The sequence below is a fragment of the Vombatus ursinus genome, unplaced genomic scaffold (assembly GCF_900497805.2).
Source record: "Vombatus ursinus unplaced genomic scaffold, bare-nosed wombat genome assembly UNPS02014830.1, whole genome shotgun sequence".
Lineage (NCBI taxonomy): Eukaryota > Metazoa > Chordata > Mammalia > Diprotodontia > Vombatidae > Vombatus > Vombatus ursinus.
In genome coordinates, this window is record NW_020954608.1 from 21,874,525 (window position 1) to 21,895,568 (window position 21,044).

Sequence of the window (21,044 nt, forward strand, 5' to 3'; positions counted from 1 at the left end):
CTAATTCACTGCCACAATTCTATTAACATCTTCACTGACTTCTCAAACTTGTGCAATAGTCATATAGTACTATTTATCTGAACTGGAATATACTGCAAGCTACCGCCTGAAAAGTCTTTCAGGAACCACTGTATACCCTTACAAGTTCTCATATAAACTGTACCATACATTATATTGATTATATATTTTAGGATCATGGAACTAGAGCTGCAAGGAATTTCAGATGCCACTGAGTTCAACTCCTTGGTTTTACAGAGGAGGAAACTGAGGTCCAGAGGTTAAAATGACTTTACCATGGTTTACTATTTTACCACAATAAAGCAGTTACGATTTGAACCCAGGCCCTGTGTTTCTAATCTCATCATTCTATTATATAATGGTTCAAGACTAATTTTTTTTTTACATTTGATCAAAAAACTTCACTAGCTCCTTATTATCAAAAAAAATAAGATTTCTAAGCCTGGCTTTCATAGCAATCTATAATTTGGAGAATCCTACCTTTTCAGTCTTAAATAATCTGTAATTTCAGATGGAGATCTGGAAATAATTTTAGAGTTAATACAACATCATTGCTCTATTTATGGATGAAAACACTAAGAACCATAGATAGTAAAAATGATTTATTTCTAGATTATCCATGATGTAGGAAACAGAGTCAAGACTATAGTCCCATTTCCCAGACCTCAAATCCAGTGTTTTTTTTCCTAACAGCATACTAGATTTTACATTATTGTGTCCTTCCACTTGTTCCGAGTTCATGGCAAAGTAGATTTGTTGTTTAAATGTACCCTTTGATTTTTCCTCTCTAAATTTTTCTTCATGTTGTTCCCTAAGCCTAAAATTCCCCCTCCATCTCTCTCTGTATATCTTTCTCTGTCTCTGTCTCTCTCTTTACTTAATCAATTTCTATCTACATTTGAAGGCCCAACTTATTTTTTTAATTAATAAATTTATTTATTTTTAGTTTTCAACATTTACTTCCACAACTTTTTGAGTTCCAAATTTTCACCCCATCTCACCCCGCATTCTGAATGCCCCTTCCCCTAGTCTGCCTTCCCTTTTATTTCTTCCCCCCTTCTCTTATCCCCTTCCCCTTCTATTTTCCTGTAGGGCAGGATAGATTTCTGTAACCCATTTCCTGTATTTCTTATTTCCCACTTGCATGCGAAAACATTTTTTTTTAAACATGTGTTTTTAAAACTTTGGATTCCAAATTTTCTCCCTTCCTCCCACCCCACCCACCCTTATTGAAAAGGCAAGCATCTCAATATAGGTTATATATATGCAGTTACACAAAACACTTCCATAGTAGACATGCTATGAAAAACTAACTCTATTTCCCTTAATCCTATCCTGCCCCCTATTTATTCTATCCTTTCTTTTGACCCTGTCCCTCTTCAGAAGTATTTGCTTCTGATTACCCCCTTTCCCAATCTGCCCTCCTCTCTATCATTCCCCTACTCTCTTGTCCTCTTCCCCTCCTATTTTCCTGTAGGATAAGACAGATTTCCATACCCAATTGAGTGTGCATGTTATTCCCTCCTTAAGTCAAATCCTATGAGAATAAGATTCACTCATTCCTTCTCACCTTCCTCCATTTCCCCTTCACTGTAAGAGACTTTTATTTTCTGTTTTTTTGTGAGAAAATTTACCCCATTCTACCTCTCCTTTTTTCCATCTCCTACTATAATCCTCACTCACCCCTTAATTTTATTCTCTAGATATGACCCCTTCATCTTCAACTCACCCTGTGCCCTCTCTCTCTCTCTCTCTCTCTGTCCATATATATATATATATACACACACACATATACACATACATACATACATATAATTTTTTCCCTCCAACTACCCTAATACTGACAAAGGCCTCATGAGTTACAAATATCATCTTTCCATGCAGGAATGTAAACACTTCAACCTTAATAAGTCTCTTACGATTTTTCTTTCCTATTTACCTCTTCATGTTTCACTTGAGTCTTGTATTTGAAAGTCAAATTTTCTATTCAGCTCTGGTCTTTTCATCAAGAATGCTTGAAAGTCCTCTATTTCACTGAATGACCATTTTTTCCCCTGAAGAATTATACTCAGTTTTGCTAGGTAGGTGATTCTTGGTTGTAATCCTATCTTCTTTGCCCTCCGGAATATTATATTCCATGCCCTGTGGTTCCTAAATGTAGAAGCAGTTAAATCTTGTGTTATCCTGATTGTGTTTCCACAATACTTGAATTGTTTCTTTCTGGCTGCTTGTAATATTTTCTCCTTGACCTGGGAACTCTGGAATTTGGCTACAATATTCCTAGGAGTTTTCCTTTGGGATCTCTTTCAGGAGGAGATTGGTGGATTCTTTCAATTTCTATTTTGCCCTCTGGTTCTAAAATATCAGGGCAGTTTTCCTTGATTGTTGCTTGAAAGATGATGTCTAGGCTCTTTTTTTGATCATGGCTTTCAGATAGTCCAATAATTTTTAAATTCTCTCTCCTGGATCTATTTTTCCAGGTCAGTTGTTTTTCCAATGAGATATTTCATATTGTTTTCTAATTTTTCATTCTTTTGGATTTGTTTTACAGTGTGTGGTTTCTCTTAAAGTCACTAGCTTCCAATTGATGTATTCTAATTTTTAAGGAAGTATTTTCTTCAATAATCTTTTGGACTTCCTTTTCCATTTGTCCAATTTTGCTTTTTAGGGCATTCTTCTCCTCATTGGCTTTTAGGACCCCTTTGGCCATTAGGGTTAGGCTATTTTTTAATGTGTTATTTTCTTCAGTATTTTTTGGGTCTCCTTTAGCAAGCTGTTAACTTGCTTTTCATGATTTTCTTGCATCACTCTCATTTCTCTTCCCAGTTTTTCCTCTCCTTCTCTTACTTGCTTCTCAAAATTCCTTTTGAGCTCTTCCAAGGCCTGGGACTGATTCATATTTTTCTTGGAGGCTTTGGATGTAGGAGCTTTGATTTATTTTCTTCTTCTGGTTGTATGTTTTGATCTTCTTTGTCACCAAAGTAAGATGATATAGTCTGACTCTTTTTGCTGTGCTTGCTCATGATCCCAACCAATTACTTGAGTTTTAAACTCTTTGTTAAGGTAAGAGTCTGCTTCCAATGTGGAGAATGTACTGTCCCAAGCTTCAGGGGTTTTCAGAGGTACTACTAGGGACCTGAAAATTTTCAGTTCTTCCAAGGTGCTATGATAAGGGGTGAAGTGTTTCCTTTCTACCACCACAACAAACTCCACCATGCCAGCACTCCTCCCCACCCCAGGAGCACCCCTCAGAACTGTGACCCAGATCCAAGCACAGGCAAAGCAAGAGATTCCTGCCTCAGCACTGGCAAAGAGATACTTGCAATTACCCTCTGATCAGCCACTCTATTCCCCCTCAGTCTGTGGGCCAGAAGCTCAGGAGGTAGCCACTGCCCTGGGGGCAGCTCAGACCTAGCTCCTCTCTCACCGCAGTCACAGACTTTTCCCACTGACCTTCTAAGTTGTCTTTGGCATTCCTAGGTTGAGAAGTCTGGAAACCAACACAGATGCCAGCGATTCAGTACTCTCAGGCCTGCTCCAGGTTTTCTGTGGCCTGTGTGACCACGCTGTACTGCACTCCTCTCCCCACCTAGTGCGATATACCTTTCCAATCAGCCATCCAGGTTATCTTGGGCTGGGAATTTGTTTTACTCTGTTTTTTTTTTTTGTGGGTTCTGCTGCTTTAGAATTTGTTTAGAGCCATTTTTTTATAGGTATTTGGAGAGGTTTGATGGAGAGCTCAAGCAAGTCACTGCTTTCCCTCTGTCATCTTGGCTCCACCACCCCGCCCAAATTATTTTTTGAAAGCTTCCTCAAAACTTCCATTTAGTAACAGATTTCTACTTGTATCTCACTAATGTGCTTATTATACACAATTCAGTATTATATTTATCTCTTTACATGTCTCCATTCTTTATGGACAAAAGGGCCATGACAAGTAGACTTTGTATCTCTTCCAGTGTCTTCTACGATGTTGTATGTGCAGAAGATATGTGACAATATTTAGTGGTATTAAATGTTTCTCCTTCTTCTACCCTTTGTATAATCCTAGTAAAGATATGGAGAACAAATAACAATACACTAAGGCTCCAAAGGACACCCTATTTTAAGGGGGGTAACTTAACAAGGGTATCTTAGACCTAGAATACAGGCTGTCAAGTTTCTTGAGAAACTTATTCTGATTTGATGAATGAAATATCACTGAGGGACAAATTTCAATATAATGAACTTCAAATGGGCATGGGCAAGTCTTTTATTATCTTCTTTGTATTAAATATTGCTGGCAGCTGGAGCTTAGAAATGTTTTTATTATATGGAGACTTCCATTATAATGGAATTCATTTAATGGGATTTTGACTTGACCCTTTAAAATATGGGAAGCTTGTGGTTCTGATTATTCCCAAGACAAGAGTATCCAAATTGATTCACAGATGTCTGTATGAGAAATGTCTCTATGAAAACTTGTAATTCACACTTGATACCCCACTTTTGAACATGTGATATTATTACCCAATATTTTGAAAGACTGCCTGAAAAATATATTTTTACTTTATCCTTTCCTTATTTGGCATGTTAAATGGAAAGTGCATTCTTTAAACCAATAATGGACTTTTGAATCTGAAGAAAATAAAACGCATATTTAATTTTTTCCAATTTCTCCAATTTAACAAAATGTAGTGTTTGGGCATTTAAGTGTAATATTATAAGCTCATTATTCACGTACAGCAAAAGGAGAGATAGCATGGGAAATGTTCAGACAATACTAGCCAACTCTTGAGTATCTACAAAAAAAATAATGTAGATGTGAGTACTTCAGAAGGCAAGCGGTGATCAGTAAGACCTAGGAGAACTTCACTTAGCCAGGTAGTGCCATAAAAGTTTTTGTTTCCTTTTTTTTTTACATAAACATGATAAATGATAGATCATTGAAATGTTGTCAATATAGTATGCCAAAAATTTCAGCAAAGCATTTTCCAAATCTCTCAAGCTCTCCTTATGGAAAAGATAGACATATGTGGCTACATTATCATATAGTTAGATGGAAAGCTCGTTATGGGTAAATAAACAACAGCAAACCTAATTTTAAATTGCTTTGAGAGGCCCAGCACACAGAACATAGAAGGTGCTAATGTATTTGGCTGCTATAAGATCACATATGGAGTAACATGCACAGTTCCAGATGCCACATGATAGAAATTATCATGACAAATTAAAGCACAGTCAGAAATAGGCAATGGTGGAGCAAAAAGAGGGAAAGAGAATAATTGAGATGAAACAAGTGGCAATAACATTGATGGCAGTGATTATAAACAATGAGAAGCAGGCACTCTAATATACAAAAGAGAAAAGAACCAATTGGGGGAGAACAAACGCAAACTGGTGACAACAGCCTGAAGTCTGCAAGGTGATACTGTCACCTGAACCTTAATAGTTCCTACATATATGTGGCATTTGGATCAGATCATGTGTCTATGGAGAAATGAGGGAATAAAGGGCAAGGCATCAATATCCAATTATCTTTTAATATTACAGCATTCCTGAAGAAATTGCATTAAGCCATTTCCTCCAATGCCTCTTTAATGTTTGCCATTTAATGGAGCTCTATGCAAAACAATAATTAAAAACAGCATTTTTATAATGAGACAGAAAGTCCCATATATAATAAAATAATGATTATATCTTAGAACTGCTCCAGATAATGTCTTTATGATAGGACAAATTTCTCATGAAATCTCTTCTCTAAGAGTTGTTTCTTATACTGATCCTTAATGTCCAATGCTTTGCCTACAGAGTATAAATAGAAAGAATGTGATAGATACAGAATGGGTGGAGCCAAGATAGCAGAATAAAGGCAGTGACTTGCTTGAGCTCTCAACCAAACCCCTACAAATACCTGTAAAAATGGCTTTATACAAATTCTAGAGCAGTAAAGCCCTCACAAAGAAAAAATGAAACAAATATCCAGCCAAGAAACTCTGGAATGTTGGCAAGAAAGTTCTCTTGTGCTGGGCTGGGAGAGGAGCACAGTTCAGCGTGGGCCATACCAGCAAAGACCAGGCCTCAGCAAACCTGGAGCAGACCTCAGGGGACTGAATCACAGGCAGCTGTAGTGGTTTCCAGACTTCTTAACCCACAAAAACACCAAAGATAACTTAGAAGGTCAGTAGGAAAGTTCTATCAACTGAGGTGAGAAAGAAGCTAGGTCCAACCTCAGTGCAGCCCCAGGGCAGTGGCTGTTTCTGGAGCTCTCAGCCCACAGACAGAGGGGGATTGCAGGGATCTCTTTGCTGGTGCTGAGGCAGGATTCTCTTGCTTTGCCTGTGCTTGGATCTGGGTCACAGTTCTGAATGGTGGTCCTGGGGTGAGGAGGAGCACTGCTGTGGTGGAGCTTGTAGTGGCAGTGGAGAGAGAATCCTCCTCACAGTTCCAAGGAAGAAAAGAGTGCTTGTGGTCAATCATAGACCAGAGCCCTGGCCAGGAAAGGAGGAAAGGAAAGTAGTAAATACCTCACCTTTGATCATATCACCCTGAAGAACTGAAAATGTACAGGTCCCTAGAATTATCTCTGAAAACAGCTGCACAAAACCCTAAAGCTTGGGACAGTACACACTCCACAATGGAAACAGAGCCCTACCTTAATAAAGAGTTTAAAACTCAAGTAATTGACTGGGATCATGAGCAAACTGTGCAAAAAAAAAATCAGACCACAGAATCTTAGTTTGGTGACAAAGATCAAAATACACAACCAGAAGAAGACAACAAAATCAATGCTCCTACATCCAAAGCTTCCAAGAAAAATATGAATCAGTCCCAGGCCATGAAACAGCTCAGAAAGGATTTTGAGAAGCAAGTAAGAGAGGTAGATGAAAAATTGGGAAGAGAAATGAAAGTGATGCAAGAAAATCATGAAAAACAAGTCAACAGCTTGCTAAAGGAGACCCCCCCAAAAAAATACTGAAGAAAATAACATCTTAAAAAACAGACTAACCCAAAGGGCAAAAGAGGTCCTAAAAGTCAATGAGGAGAAGAATGCCTTCAAAAGCAGAATTGGCCAAATGGAAAAGGAAATCCAAAAGCTCACTAAAGAAAATATTTCCTTAAAAATTAGAATGGAACAAATGGAAACTAGCGACTTTATGAGAAATCAATACACTGTAAAACAAAACAAAAAGAATGAAAAAAAATAGAAGACAATGTGAAATATCTGATTGGAAAATCAACTGACCTGGAAAGTAGATCCAGGAGAGAGAATTTTAAAATTACTGAACTACCTTAAAGCCATGATCAAAAAAAGAGCCTCAATATTATCTTTCAAGAAATAATCAGTGAAAACTGCCCTGGTATTCTAGAACCAGAGGGGAAAATAGAAATGGAAAGAGTTCACTGATCACCTCCTGAAAGAGATCCCCAAAGGAAAGCCTGTAGGAATATTGTAGCCAAATTCCAGAGTTCCCAGGTCAAGGAGAAAATATTGCAAGCAGCCAGAAAGAAACAATTCAAGTATTGTGGAAACACAATCAGGTTAACACAAGATTTAGCAGTTTCTACAATAAGGGACCAGAGGGCTTGGAATATCATATTCCAGATGGCAAAGGAGATAGGATTACAATGAAGACTCTCCTACCCAGCAAAAGCGAGTATAATCCTTCAGGGGAAAAAATGGACATTCAGTGAAATAGAGGACTTTCAAGCATTCTTGATGAAAAGACCAGAGCTGAATAGAAAAGTTGACTTTCACATACAAGACTCAAGAGAAGCATGAAGAGGTAAACAGGAAAGAGAAATCAGAAGGGTCTTATTAAAGTTGAGCTGTTTAAATTCTTACACAGAAAGATGATATTTGTAACTCATGAGACATTGTCAGTATTAGGGCAGTTGGAGGGGAAAATATATGGATACATAGGTAGATAGATAGATAGATAGATAGATAGATAGATAGATAGATAGATATTGAGCACAGGGTGAGTTGAAGATGAAGTGGTGATATCTAAAAAATAAACTTAAGGGGTGAGAAAAGATTATACTGGGAGAAAGAGAAAAGGAAAGGTAAAATGGGGTAAATTATCTCTACAGGAGAATAGAAGAGGAAGGGCATAAGAGAAGGGGGATGATAGAAGGGAGGGCAGATTAGAGGAAAGGATGTTCAGAAGGTATGCCATCTTGGGGTGGGGGGATGGGTGAGATGGGAAGAAAATTTGGAACTCAAAATCTTGTGGAAGTGAATGTTGAAAACTAAAAATAAATACTTAAATAATTTTTTAAAAAGGTGATAAAGTTAACAAATGTCTTTGGATATTTGACCTAAAGCAAGGTTTTTAATCCCAATCTCTGGCAAGAAAAGCAATAATAGGACATATAAACTACCCATTATAAAAAAATCACTTATATTTATTAAAGTAATAATTCTATAAAGATAAGGCATTGTAATGGATACAGAGCTAATCTAAGAGTCAGGAAGACCTAGGCTTCAGTTCTTCCTCTCATACACACTGGCTGTTTGACATTCAACAACTTACTTAAACTGTTGTTGGTGTCATCATTGTTGTTCTCCTCCTCCTCTCCCTCCTCCTCCTTTTTCTACTTCTTCTCCTTCTCCTTTTTTGCCTTCACCTTGTCTTCTTTTTCATCTTCATCTTCACCTTCTTTTTCTTCCTCTTCTTTGTCTTCTTTTCATCTTCACCTTCTTCTTCTCTTCCTCTCATCTTCTCTTTTCTTCTCTTTCCCTTTCCTCTTCTTCCTCTTCTCCTTCTTCTCCTTCTTCTCCTCTTCCTCTTTATTACTGTTATTTTTGTCATTAATTATACTGTAAGCTCCATGAAGGCAAGGACAGTTTTTTTAGCCTCTTTTTGTATTCCCAGGGTTTAGCACAGTGTCTGCCATATAGCAGGCACTTAATAAATATTTATTGAGTGAGTGAGTGATAGACACCTTTCCAAGACAATAAGTCAGGAAAAAGATAATGATCTGCATTGTTAGAAAGATCTTCCTCATCTAGAAGTCATCTACATCAATGAAATTGCAGGTTTAGTCCCTAAGCCAGGCCCTATTCCCATGTATTCATTAAGAGAAGTGTATAAAAAGAAGAAAAGAAAAAAAATAAATAGGAAGGACAGAAGTTTTAATAAAGCAATATGAGAGGAGCAGCAAATTACAGCAGAAATGAGAATGAATGTTGCTGCTGAATGTTGGTGGATGCAGTAAGTCAGAAAGACTGACAAGGAAAAATTTTTCCACCCAAGGCAAGATTAGAATGAGATTCTAATCTGAAACAGGCCAGATGGAGTGAAGAAAGACATTAATAACATAATGATTCCTCCACTAGAGATTTTCACCTCAGAATATGAGGCATTCTCATGCCTTCCACTGCTAAGTTAGTGATGACTAGCCAAAAAGGAGTTCTTATCCACTTTCAATGAAATAAAACTGAGAAAAAGTTCAGCACTATAATGGGTCATGCCTGTTGGGTATAAGTAAATTCAGTCTCTCCTAACAGCAGACTTCCAGATCATTTTTGTATTATTATTAAACTGTAATTCCTTGGAGAATTTTTTTTCTGGAATATAATACATAAACCTTAATAGTTTGGGAGTTAATTGAGAGACCTATATGCTTGTATCTTAGAGAGTTAGGATTCCCAAATCTTGTTTTCTGGAACTCATTCACAAATATATATTAAGTATCTACTCTGTGAAAAATATTCTAGGCAGACCAGGAGATAAAAATAATGCTCCACACTTATGTGTAGTCTCTACACTCAAGTAGCTTAAAATATAGTAGGTGAGATAATACACATGCGCACATAATTATATAATAAAAAGGAAAATAATTACAGCATGGAGAAAGTATAAAATAAGTCCCATGAGGGTTCCAAAGAGGGAACCATCATTTCTAGCAGCAGGGTATCAGTGAAAACTTTGTGGAGAAGGTGCTACTTGAACAAATTCCTGAAAATGGATATGGTTTCACAAGGAAGAGACGGAAATGGAAGGGACAGAGGGATATCCAAACAATAGTAGAGATTGGAAAATATAGAACATAAAAGAGAGGCAGTGAGTTTTGTCCTATTTTTGAACAAAGAATATACAAAAAGGAATAGAATATGATAATTCACTAAAGCTGTATTTGAATTTAATTTATTGATTTTGAACAAAATGAAAAGGGGTTAGAATTATATTTCGCAGTGAATTCGGTAGGCACATGAAGTTTTTTTGTGAGTGATATGATCAAATATATACATACACAGTATATATAGACTTTAAGACTAAGGAAATGAATCCTTATTTATTCAGCAAACATTTATTAAATACCAATTGTGTGCAGAGCACAGTGGTAGGCACTGTAGTCAATACAAAATTTAGACAAGTCTCAGTTCTTGCCCTCACTGACCACAATGTCCATGATGTTGATAAGGCACCATCACAGATAATTATAACATATAGTATTGTTTGATAAACAATTACAGTGAATAGTGAGTTTAAGGATGCTGCAGCACACTGTCAAAGACAATGTGCTCAAAAAAGTAGCGTAAGGGACATAATTGTGGACATACATGACCAGAAAAGGAAGTCATCTCATGAGAGGGAAGAATAAGGGATGAATAACTTCGATGCTACATTGGTATAAAGACCCAGAGAAAGAGCTCCAGAATGTTGGGTAATATGTCCATTGAGGATTTATGGAATGACATGGAGAAGCATTTCACAGGAAGAGAAGACAAAGATGAGTTTTCAACTGTGCTGTTAGAGGAAGAACTCACATTGATGAGAAGACAAGTCCATTGAAATATGTAATGAAGCAGAACTGTACTAACAAGTTGCAAAGCCAAGTACTATGTGAACACCGAGTGAAGACAATGTTCGGGCACTGGGTGTGGACTATCTTTTAAGAAGTTTGTTCAGTGTAAGGGATGAGAATTAGAATAGTACCTCAAAAAAGTTATAGGATTAAAGGATTTTTTTAAAATTCCCTAGTTAGGAGAAAACTGATCATGTTTATTGGCAGAGTGAAAGTAGCAAGTGAAATAAAGAGACTGACGACTCAGGAGAGAGAACTAACTAATGGAAATGACTCAGAAGGAGATTAGAAGTAGGATCAAGGACAAGGCCTACCTTTTGCTCCAAGACTTGAGAGAAGAAGATAGATGAAGCTATAGAAGCACAAAGGATTAGAGGCAGGTTGCCACAGTGGATGGAGTATGGGGCATGGAGCCAGGAAGATTCATCTTCCTAAGTTCAAATCTAGCCTCAGACATTTCCTAGTTGTGTGACCCTGGGCAAGTTACTTAACCTTGCTTGCCTCAGTTTCCTCATCTGTAAAAATGAACTGGAGAAGAAAATGACAAACCACTGCAGGATCTTAGCTAAGAAAATCCGAAGTTGGGTGAAGAAGAGTCAGATGCAACTGAACAATAACAAAGTGAGAGAATTTGTTAGGTAGACTAGATTTCAGTACAAGAAGTGGTCAGATCATCTGAGATGAAGGAGGTAGATATGGAGCTTTAAGAAAGGAGGAAAATAATTTGCTTCCCAATTATTTGTTTCTCTTCTAATTCTAACCATATTTATTTTGATTATATAAAAGCTTTATGTAATCAAAAATTTCTATTTTATCTTTTATGATCATCTCTATCCTTTTTATAGATTAGGATTCCTCATCCCATATGAAGTAGTAAAATATATCTATTTCCCTTCTCCTCCGTTAATAACAAAATGTTCAGTTCATATATATATATATATATATATATATATATATATATTCAGAGCTTATTATGGTGTATTAGTAGGTACCTAAGTTATTAGTTTAAGCTTAATTTCTGCCAGACTGCCTTCCAGGCTTTAGTTTATTTTATTTTTAGCAGATCATACAAAATAGGAAGTCCTTATGTTAGGAGTTAGAATCTTTGATTTATTCTACAAAATGCTATGAAGTTTGATTATTTATGGGGATTGTTTAACTAACATATTACATTGTTCAACTTTTTTAATCACTACCAAATGGTTTTGACAATAATTGCATTGTGGTATAGTTTAAGATGTGAGACTGCTAAATTTTCCCCTTCATTTTCACCTTTTTTCATCATTTTTCTTGAGATTTTTGACTTTTTACTTTTCTAGATGAATATTGTTATTACTTATTCTAATTCTATAAGGTAAACAAAGCATTTTGATAGGTATAAAATTTACTATATTATTTTAGCTAGTGTGATCATTTTAAATATATTTGCATAAACCAATCATGAAGAATTACCATTTTTATTGTCTTCATTTCTGTAAAGTGTTTTACAGATATATTTCTACAAATCCTGTGTATGTCTTGGGAGATTGCCTTTCAGATATTTTATATATTCTAAAGATATTCTGAATAGACTTTCTTCTCGTTCCTACTAGATTTTGTTAGTCAAACACGGAAATAGTATTTATACTTTTGTGGATTTATTTCATATTCTTACACTTTATTGTAGTAATTAATTATTTAAAATAAGTTCTAGTTGAATCTTTATTGTTTTCTATCATATCTCCTGATATAGTGCTGATGGCCTCTTTCCCTTGTTTATTCTCTTAATTTATTTTTATTTTCATTGCTATTGCTAGGAATACTAAAATTATGTTAAAGAATAATGGTGAAAATGGACAGCCTTACTTTAATCTTATTGGAAAGTCTATTAATGATTCTAATTTATAGTTGTCCTTGGTTTAAATTATTAAGAAAAGATTCACTTATTACTATAGTTTTTGATGTTTTTTTAACATAAATAGATGTTGTATTTTTGAAAAGTTTTTTATGTATCTGTATCTTAATATAGTTGTGCAATTTTAATCATTTTGCATAGTAATATGGACTAGTTTGAAAATGATTCTATAGCCTCTTAGTAATATTTTATTTAATATTTTATATCAACTTTTCTTCTGATTTCTCTAGTTATTAATTATTTATGGTACACTATTATCAACCATATGTATAATACTCCAAATAAATAATAATTAGAGAAACAAAAATTTAAAATATTCTGAGGTTCCTTTTCATACTCATCAGATAGGTAAAGGGAGCAAAAAAAAAATAACAATTGTTGGAAGAGTTCTGGAACAGGCACATTAATGTTGTTGGATGTGTTCATTGGTTCAATTACTCTGAAAAACAATTTGGAATTATACTATGATACTTATCTGTAAATATCCTATGATCTTGCAATACTACTATGAGGCACATATACAAAGGAGATCAAGTTTAGATGAAAAGGACCCATATGTGCAAGAATATTGAGAGCAGAACTTTTTGAAACAGCAAAGAACTAAAAACAAGATACATGCTCACTAAGTAGGGGAAAGGCTTAATAAATTATAAAATATGTGTGTGATGGAGCATTCTTGTACCGTAAAAATAAAGAATATGACTGATTCAGAGAAACATGAAAAACTTGGATGAACTGATGCAAAATGAAATAAGCATGACCAGGAGAAGAATTTAAATTATGACAACAACAACAGTATGAAAAAAACCAATTTGAAAAGACTTTGGAACTAATGAAAATGGTAACTAGTAGCTGCTTCAAAACACCAGTGTTGAAACATATCTCAAACATCTTCCCTGAGAGGTGATGCAAAGTGAGACACGCATTCTTAGAAATTACTGATGCCTTGATTTGTTTTGATATTAGGTGACTAGGGGAATGGAATCACGAAGACAGAATTGGAATAAGAATAGAAGGATCAAATAAAGAATTATAGGACTGAGGGGACTTAAGAATGTCTCATGTCTGCAGACAATAGAGAAATGAAAAAATTAGAGACACATGGGTTTTGCTCTTTGATGAAGAAAGAAATTCTGTATCTCCCTAATTACTTGTCCATCTCTGCTTTCTACCTTTACAAGGCACTTGTCCATGACCTATATCTATACTTCAACAATGTATTTTTATCCACTAAATTATTGGGTTTTTTTTCCTTTCTACTTTCTCTCTGTCTACAGAAGCAGTATTACATAATGACAATATTCCTTGACTTGGTATCAGCAGAGAGTCAGATATGAATGCCACCTCATGAATTTTTTCCAATGTGACCACAGGCAAGTCATTTAATCTCTCTAAATATTCATTTTTTCATCAGTTAAAAACACACTTTCCTCACAGGATTGTTGGAAGTATCACATAACATAAATGAGGTAAAGTACTCTACAAACATTGAAGTATTAAATCAATGCCAACTATTATTATCATATTCTATATCCTTAACATCCCCTACATTAACCTGTAGATTGCTAGAGGGCAGGGACTGTGTCTTTGTGGTTCATTAGTAATGGTCTTTATTCTAAAATCATCCAACCAGGCATTGAATAAATTCATTTTTATAATGATGATCATGTTAATCATTTTCTTCGGAAAGTAATTTACCTCATTGACAAATCATTCATTTTGTTTACAAGAAGGAAATCAGTTACAATGATCTAATTTAACATAGGAGCAATACTAAGAAAAATACTACTTTCTTACTAGGAACTTTCGTTTAACTAGTCACAATCAAAGATTTTATCAGCATGATTATCTCCTCTAACCAAGAAACGTTGCCACTTATGTTTGCCTTAGTATATGGTCTTTGTTAAAATGTAAGATCCTTGAGACCTGAGACTGTTTCATGTTTCTTTTTGTATCACTAGTACTTAGTAAGTGCTTAACAAATGCTTCCTGGTTGATTGGTTGGTTTGTACATTGCTATGGCTGGAAAAAATCCCTATGTTGAACAACCTTATGTTGAATTTCTTCATACTTAACTAGATATATCTTTAAATTTCAGAGATTTGTGACCCATTACCAGACTTCCTTCAATTCAGACTTTCTCACTTGGCAGAACCTGAAAAACTTGTCCTTTGTTAGAACAGCCTTTGAGAACCTAGGGTAATAGCTATGCCATGATGAGATATCAGAGTTGGACTTCAGTGAGAAATTAGCATTACAATTTTGTAAAATCATTGTGACATACTAACATTAAATTCATTGAGCTGGACTGATCATTCTTCTAGATCAGAGGTGGGGAACCCCTGTTCTAGATCAATTTTCTATTTCCAGCAGCCAAGTTTAATGAACTTGAATGTGATAAAGGATTGATAGCTATTGAAAAGGTTGACAAAAAATAATAAAAGTTTTAAGAAGACATAAATTCAGATCAGTAAAAGACTCTTGTGCCCAATTTTAAAGCACTTTTCTATAAAGATATAGAATCAAATGAGAAATTACCTCTTCCTTTCTTGTTTCACGTGCTTTCTGTACAAACCAGATGACTTTTGCTTGCAGTGATCGTGGAGTGCATTCCAGCAAAGTACTGTTATATTCTATACCATAAGCCAAACGTTCCTCAGTCTTATCTAATACTTCTCCTGTAAAGGAAATTTTGGGGTTAGTATTTAGCTTCTCTTTCTCTTTCTTTGTTTTTCTCTTTCATTGATTTGTCTCTGTCACAAAGAAGCTCTTGTCCCTTAAGGGCAAAAAATGTTATTTCAAGATCAAAGTTGGACAACAACTTCTCAGAGTTGAGTTGTTTAGGTCTAGGTCCATTAAAAAGAAGGAGTATTATGTAGGACATGAGGAGAAAAGACATAGAGACATTTAAAGACAGTCAGGAATGAGAATTGGGCTGGATAATAGTGGAGATGGATGGCTTAGGGTCATTGGTCACAGTCAGGAAGTTAGCTAAGGTAGGGGTAAACAAACACACCACATGTCTCTACAGACAATGAAGCAAGTCCAGGCAGTTCAACTAAAGTAAATATAAGAAACCCAGGTGAGGAGGAATTTAGGACTTAGAACTAGGCTTTTAGGCAACCAGAGGTAACCTTCTATGCAATAAGTTGGAGTAATTGATATGGAGAACAAACAGCAAAAACATTTGGTTAATAGCAAGTCTAGGACTTGGTAAAGCAAGGATACTTTATGTACTACATTCCTAGTGCTGGAACTGACCTAGTAGGCCATATTTCATAGATGAAAGAAAGTAGTCATACTTGGTCATAGCAGAAGAATTGAGGGATCAGGGAGAAAAGCAGTTCTTGACAGGTAGAAAAGAAAGTGGAATGTGGAAGTTACTAGGTAGATTGAAAATGTGGTATAGTGGAAAGAATACTCTGTTTATAGTCAAGAAGGTGTGGCCTAAAATACTGCTTCTGACACTCCTTGCCTGACTCTAGATAAGTCACAACCTCTATGAGCCTCGGTTTCCTTGTCTATACAAATGGGGTTAATAATAATCCCTATGTTGTTACAAGGAACAGATGACACAATGCATATAAAATGCTTTGCAAATTTTAACACACTATATAAATGTCAGACATAAATAGTTCTGGAGATATCCAACAAGACATTTACATTAAGGGCTGGGAAATATATTGGTTCGAAATATCTAGAGAACCCTGTTGTGAGTTGTTAATGCTTTCAAGTAAAAATAAACTTTTTTTTATTTAAAAATAATTTCTGTTTAACGTCCTTCACCCCTCAAAGAAACATAATGTTTCAGTAAACATTACTCTTGTGAAGGTCAACTGCAAAGATAGCTATGGTCTTTCATATCAGATGTTTAATGCTTTTTGCTACAGTGATCTGTAATGTATACTCAAAGCAACTGGTAGCAATTTTTTTATGTTCGGATTACCAACAAACTGCTGTCCAAAACATTGCTGAGCTGCATTTCCATGCCGAACATCTTGTCTTCGGAAACGTCTAGGGGGAAAAAATGCAGTGCTTAGAAGTTATACAGTTTTCAATTTTCCAGAGTTTAAAAAACCACCACCTGCATTACAAGTTCATGGAGAATTTTGCTCCTGAAAAATTGATCAGTCATTCTAAACAAGGAGAAAATCTGAGTTATGTTGTTTTCTTTATTTCTGTCAAACGCTACTAAAGAGAATAATTATATTCTTCGGGGACTAAGAACCACAGAAAAACATATTTTTAAACAGTCCCATAGGGTTAAATCTGAATCCCAAAGCAAAAATTGTAAAAAGGACTGCCTTACACCTTGTCAAAACAGTATCATGCAAATAGCTATGAAAGGTTTTTTGGTTTGAAATTAACATTCAGAGTGATAATAGACATGTATGGGTAGGGATGGTAGGGGTGAAAGAATCATATTTATTTGAAATGAAAACATTCATAAAGTTCCTAAAAGTAATAAAGTACATTTCATTAAAAAATGTATTTTATCTGAACATTTTGTTCTCTACCAAGATAAATCAGCATAAATAAGGTTGTTAAGGAAGAGTAATATCAATATAACATTATTTTATCACATTTAGTAGTTGAGAATTAATTATATACCTTTGTTTAGAATTCCTATTTTCAGGTTTTATTGCAGACATATTATAGAATATTCACTGAAATAATATAAAAATAATATTAGAAGGTAATTTAAAAAATTATTAACCAATATTTTCTTTCATAGATACCCTTCTGACAAGACAGGCAGTGTTGTGTAGTGGATAGGGGGCAATCCTTGGAGTCATTAAGATGGGATTAAGAGTTACTGCTGACAAATTAGCTATATGGCTCTAAGTAAGACTCTTAACCTCTTGGTGCCATAGGCAGCTCTCTAAGAAAAGTTACAAATTTGTTGCTATTCTGTGTTTGTGGAAGGAGTTTCTACATTGGGAGGGGTGGACTCAAAGGTCTGGACCAAGAATGTCATACCTTTCTGATATGTCATACCTCTTGGCAAATCATTATCATTTATGTTAAAAACTAGTAAATTAAATACTTTCACAGACTAGAATAAAAATGCAGAAGGGGAACAGATTTTCTCTCCAACTTCAATACTTTGATGGATCTGTGATCTCATTTATATAGGTTCTCCTTCCATCAGTGAAGGTAGCAAAGCTCCTTACTCTGTTTTGTCCATGTTATACTACAAATCCTCTACAATGTGCTGGGGACCTTCTATATAGTGACAAAGTATGAAAATCAATGGAACATGCAGACTGTATAATTGGTTATTTCCTCCTTTTTGTAAATGACAAGTCCATCTCCTTTTTTGGTCCTACTCCTCTCTGATTCTATCATTTATTATTTACTTCACTATTTTTATTAATAATGTGTTTTAGCCTATTCACACCTACCTTTCCATTGCCCTTCTAGTGAGACTTAACCTTAATTCCTTAAAAGAGTATAGCCTAACTTTAAAGTACCAAATGCATGAAGGTTACCTATTTCCCAAACAACAATAACAATAAACAAAAAATTACAATAAATAAGATTTGTGAAGTGTTCAACATCTTATAATTTAATGTGGCCCATCCGAATAGATTTTAGAGAGACTACAGAGGAATTCCGAGTGGGGCCTGAACTGAATGGGAGGAAGACAAGAGTTCTGGGTTGCCTTTGGAAAATGATGAGAAATTAATGAGTTGTTTTTAATGAACTTAAGCATCTCCTTGAAAGAAAGGTCCATAATTATAGCAATCTTTTTTTCTGGTGATTCTTTATGGGGATACATGAACAAAGGTCACATGAGATTGGCAGGTATGGGTGAGTTACAATCTGTATCATTAAAGGGAGGGCTCAAATTAGGTCCCTGATTCATTAGAGAATTGGAGTTTCAGACTATTTTTCTCAAGATATTGTAAGCTTAGGAGTCACAATACTGTAGTCTACAAAGAATTAAAATTTGCTTCTATAAAGTAAGTGCAAATCTTTCAACAAAGCAAAAATGCAGGAAGGTAGTCATTAAAAGAAACTAGTTAAATTGAAGGATACTATAATTTAAAATTCTAAAACTAAAAATAGTGGTGAGCTACTATGATAGTGTGTCTAAAAATTGGGTTCGTTTTTAAATATCATGGTATAAATTTTATGTCTCCTCTTAAATGTAAGTACCCTGAGGGCAAGGCTGCATTCTTGTTTATTTATACATTCCACACAGGGCTTTCTTTGCACATAGTAGCTAAATGAAACCTGTTCCTGAACTGAATGAAAACTATATACCATAATTGGAAAATCATGAGAATTAAAGCAAATCTAATAGACAAATTATTCTTCAAGGATGGCTTCAAATCTTATTTTAGTCAATAGATGTATGAATGTGCCTATGTGAAGCTAGGCTAGATAGGTGTTTATGTTTACATATGATTGGTGGAGGGACTCACATATCAACTGCTATCTAGGGATAAAAGACTAAAAGACTGAGATTATAATAAATTCAGTTGGAATCTTGGCACAATGAATAATGGAAAAGTAATATTACAGTGGTCTGAAGACTTAGAACTTAAAGAAAAAGACAAATTCTATCCCCTTCATATTATTTCATGTTCACATATACTATAAAAGTATTCTAGAACTGAAATACAATCAAGCAAATATAAAGCACTATGAAGCAGTTCTAACTCAGTATTTTTTCCCTTTACTGTTTGTTGTTTAAGGTATCAAAACAAAGTCCTCCTGAGAGAAGTAGTGAGATAAATGAAAAAGTCAAAGAAATTGGCATTACAGGGGACGCTGGTGTGTAAAATTTGTTAAGACAAGAGATGAGGGCCTCCAGTAATGTGTTACTTTGAAGCTTCACTGTGACATGGAAATGACTCAGTTATCTAATGCTATGGTATTCAAAGATAAGTTCTAGCAGGTTCTACCATGCAGAAAAGGTTTTGAGTATAGACCATTTGATGGACTATATGTCTGATAAAATTTGGAGAGACTCATCACCATGTGACACATACGGTGATGACTATTTCAGCCATAGCAACTGGGAGAGATCAATTAAATTATAGAGGATTTACAAAATTGAAAATATGTATTGTGAGAGAGAGGGACCATAGCAATCAAATTACAGATCCCTGAAAAAAAAAATGTATGAAGCAAGAATTGAGGGGGGGGACAAATTGTAGTCAAGGAATTAACAACTCTAAAGATGTAAAATGAGGACATAAATTAATAATAAGCCCACATATTTTGTTTTAATATTTTTGGGGAGGTTAAAATAAAGATCTCTCTCATAGAGTTGTAATGCATTATGTAATCTCATAAATAATAATTCATTACAACAATTTTAAATAATGCTTTGGTATTGGGGGTTAGATAAATTTTAAATATGTTCCCATTTGGAAACATGATCAAAGAGGACTAAGGATAGATAAAATATAAAAGCACGAAAGAGGGAGTTTGCTATATTTTGAAAGAATGCAGTGATTTTTGTTGTATATTAATTTTTCCCCTGTTGGGTCATTTTCACTCTGAGAACAGAGAACTATTTATTTTAATAGTCAGTTTTCAATTTCTGCTTCTAGCCAGGTCTTCAGTAAAAATGATCTGTTATAAAAGCAAACAATTTTCCCTTCATGTGTTGGAACTTATCCTCTAGGGGTAGGTAATGGCTCACAAAATCTGAAGCCATTTGACAGATCTCCATTACTACTTTATGGAACTAAAATTGGTAAAGTTAATGAATAAGACCTTCACCCATATCCCTTCACTTCTCACATTCCCTCATATTCCTCATCCTACACACTTAACTTTCACTAAGCAAATCTTCACTGGCCTCTTTGTTCCTTTTTTTCTCAGTCCTTTTCTGTTCTTTCTTCTATAATGGACCATATCCCAAAATATATTATTTCCTTGAACTAATCAATTATTCAATCTGACTATTCCACCAAAGCAGATAATTATTATCAACAATTCTCATAGGCATACTAGATGAATACACTGCAAAATACACTATGTGTGTGTGCATAATGTAAATATACACTACATACTACTATCCTACAATCAACCAGTGATAATTTATTTAGACCACTTAGGAGAAGGGAGGTAGTGTTGCTGAGTGAATAAAGCACTGTCTAGCCACAGAACGAGAGGACTTGTGTTTACTTTCCCACTTCTAATGGTTACTACCTATGTGAGCAGGAGCAAGTCATTTTACCATTTTTAGCATCAGATTCTTCACCCATAAAATAAGGGAGAAGGAAGAGATGACTTTTGAAGTCCCTTCTGGTTCTTGATCTATGGTCTTAAAGTCTATCTGAATTTGCAGAGTTAGGGAGTCCACCATTATGTAATA

At 35.0% G+C, this 21,044-nt stretch overlaps 1 protein-coding gene across 2 annotated transcripts in view; it reads right to left on the reverse strand.

The window, feature by feature from the left end:
• SEMA3E (semaphorin 3E) overlaps window positions 1–21,044 on the reverse strand; it is a 336,651-nt gene that overhangs the window by 9,829 nt on the left and 305,778 nt on the right. For both annotated transcript variants that reach the window (XM_027838711.1, XM_027838710.1), the window contains 2 exons: window positions 16,653–16,720; window positions 15,245–15,384 (listed from right to left, as the gene is read on the reverse strand). In XM_027838711.1, coding sequence (XP_027694512.1) covers window positions 15,245–15,384; window positions 16,653–16,720 — 208 coding nt within the window. The remainder of the gene's footprint in view (window positions 1–15,244; window positions 15,385–16,652; window positions 16,721–21,044) is intronic.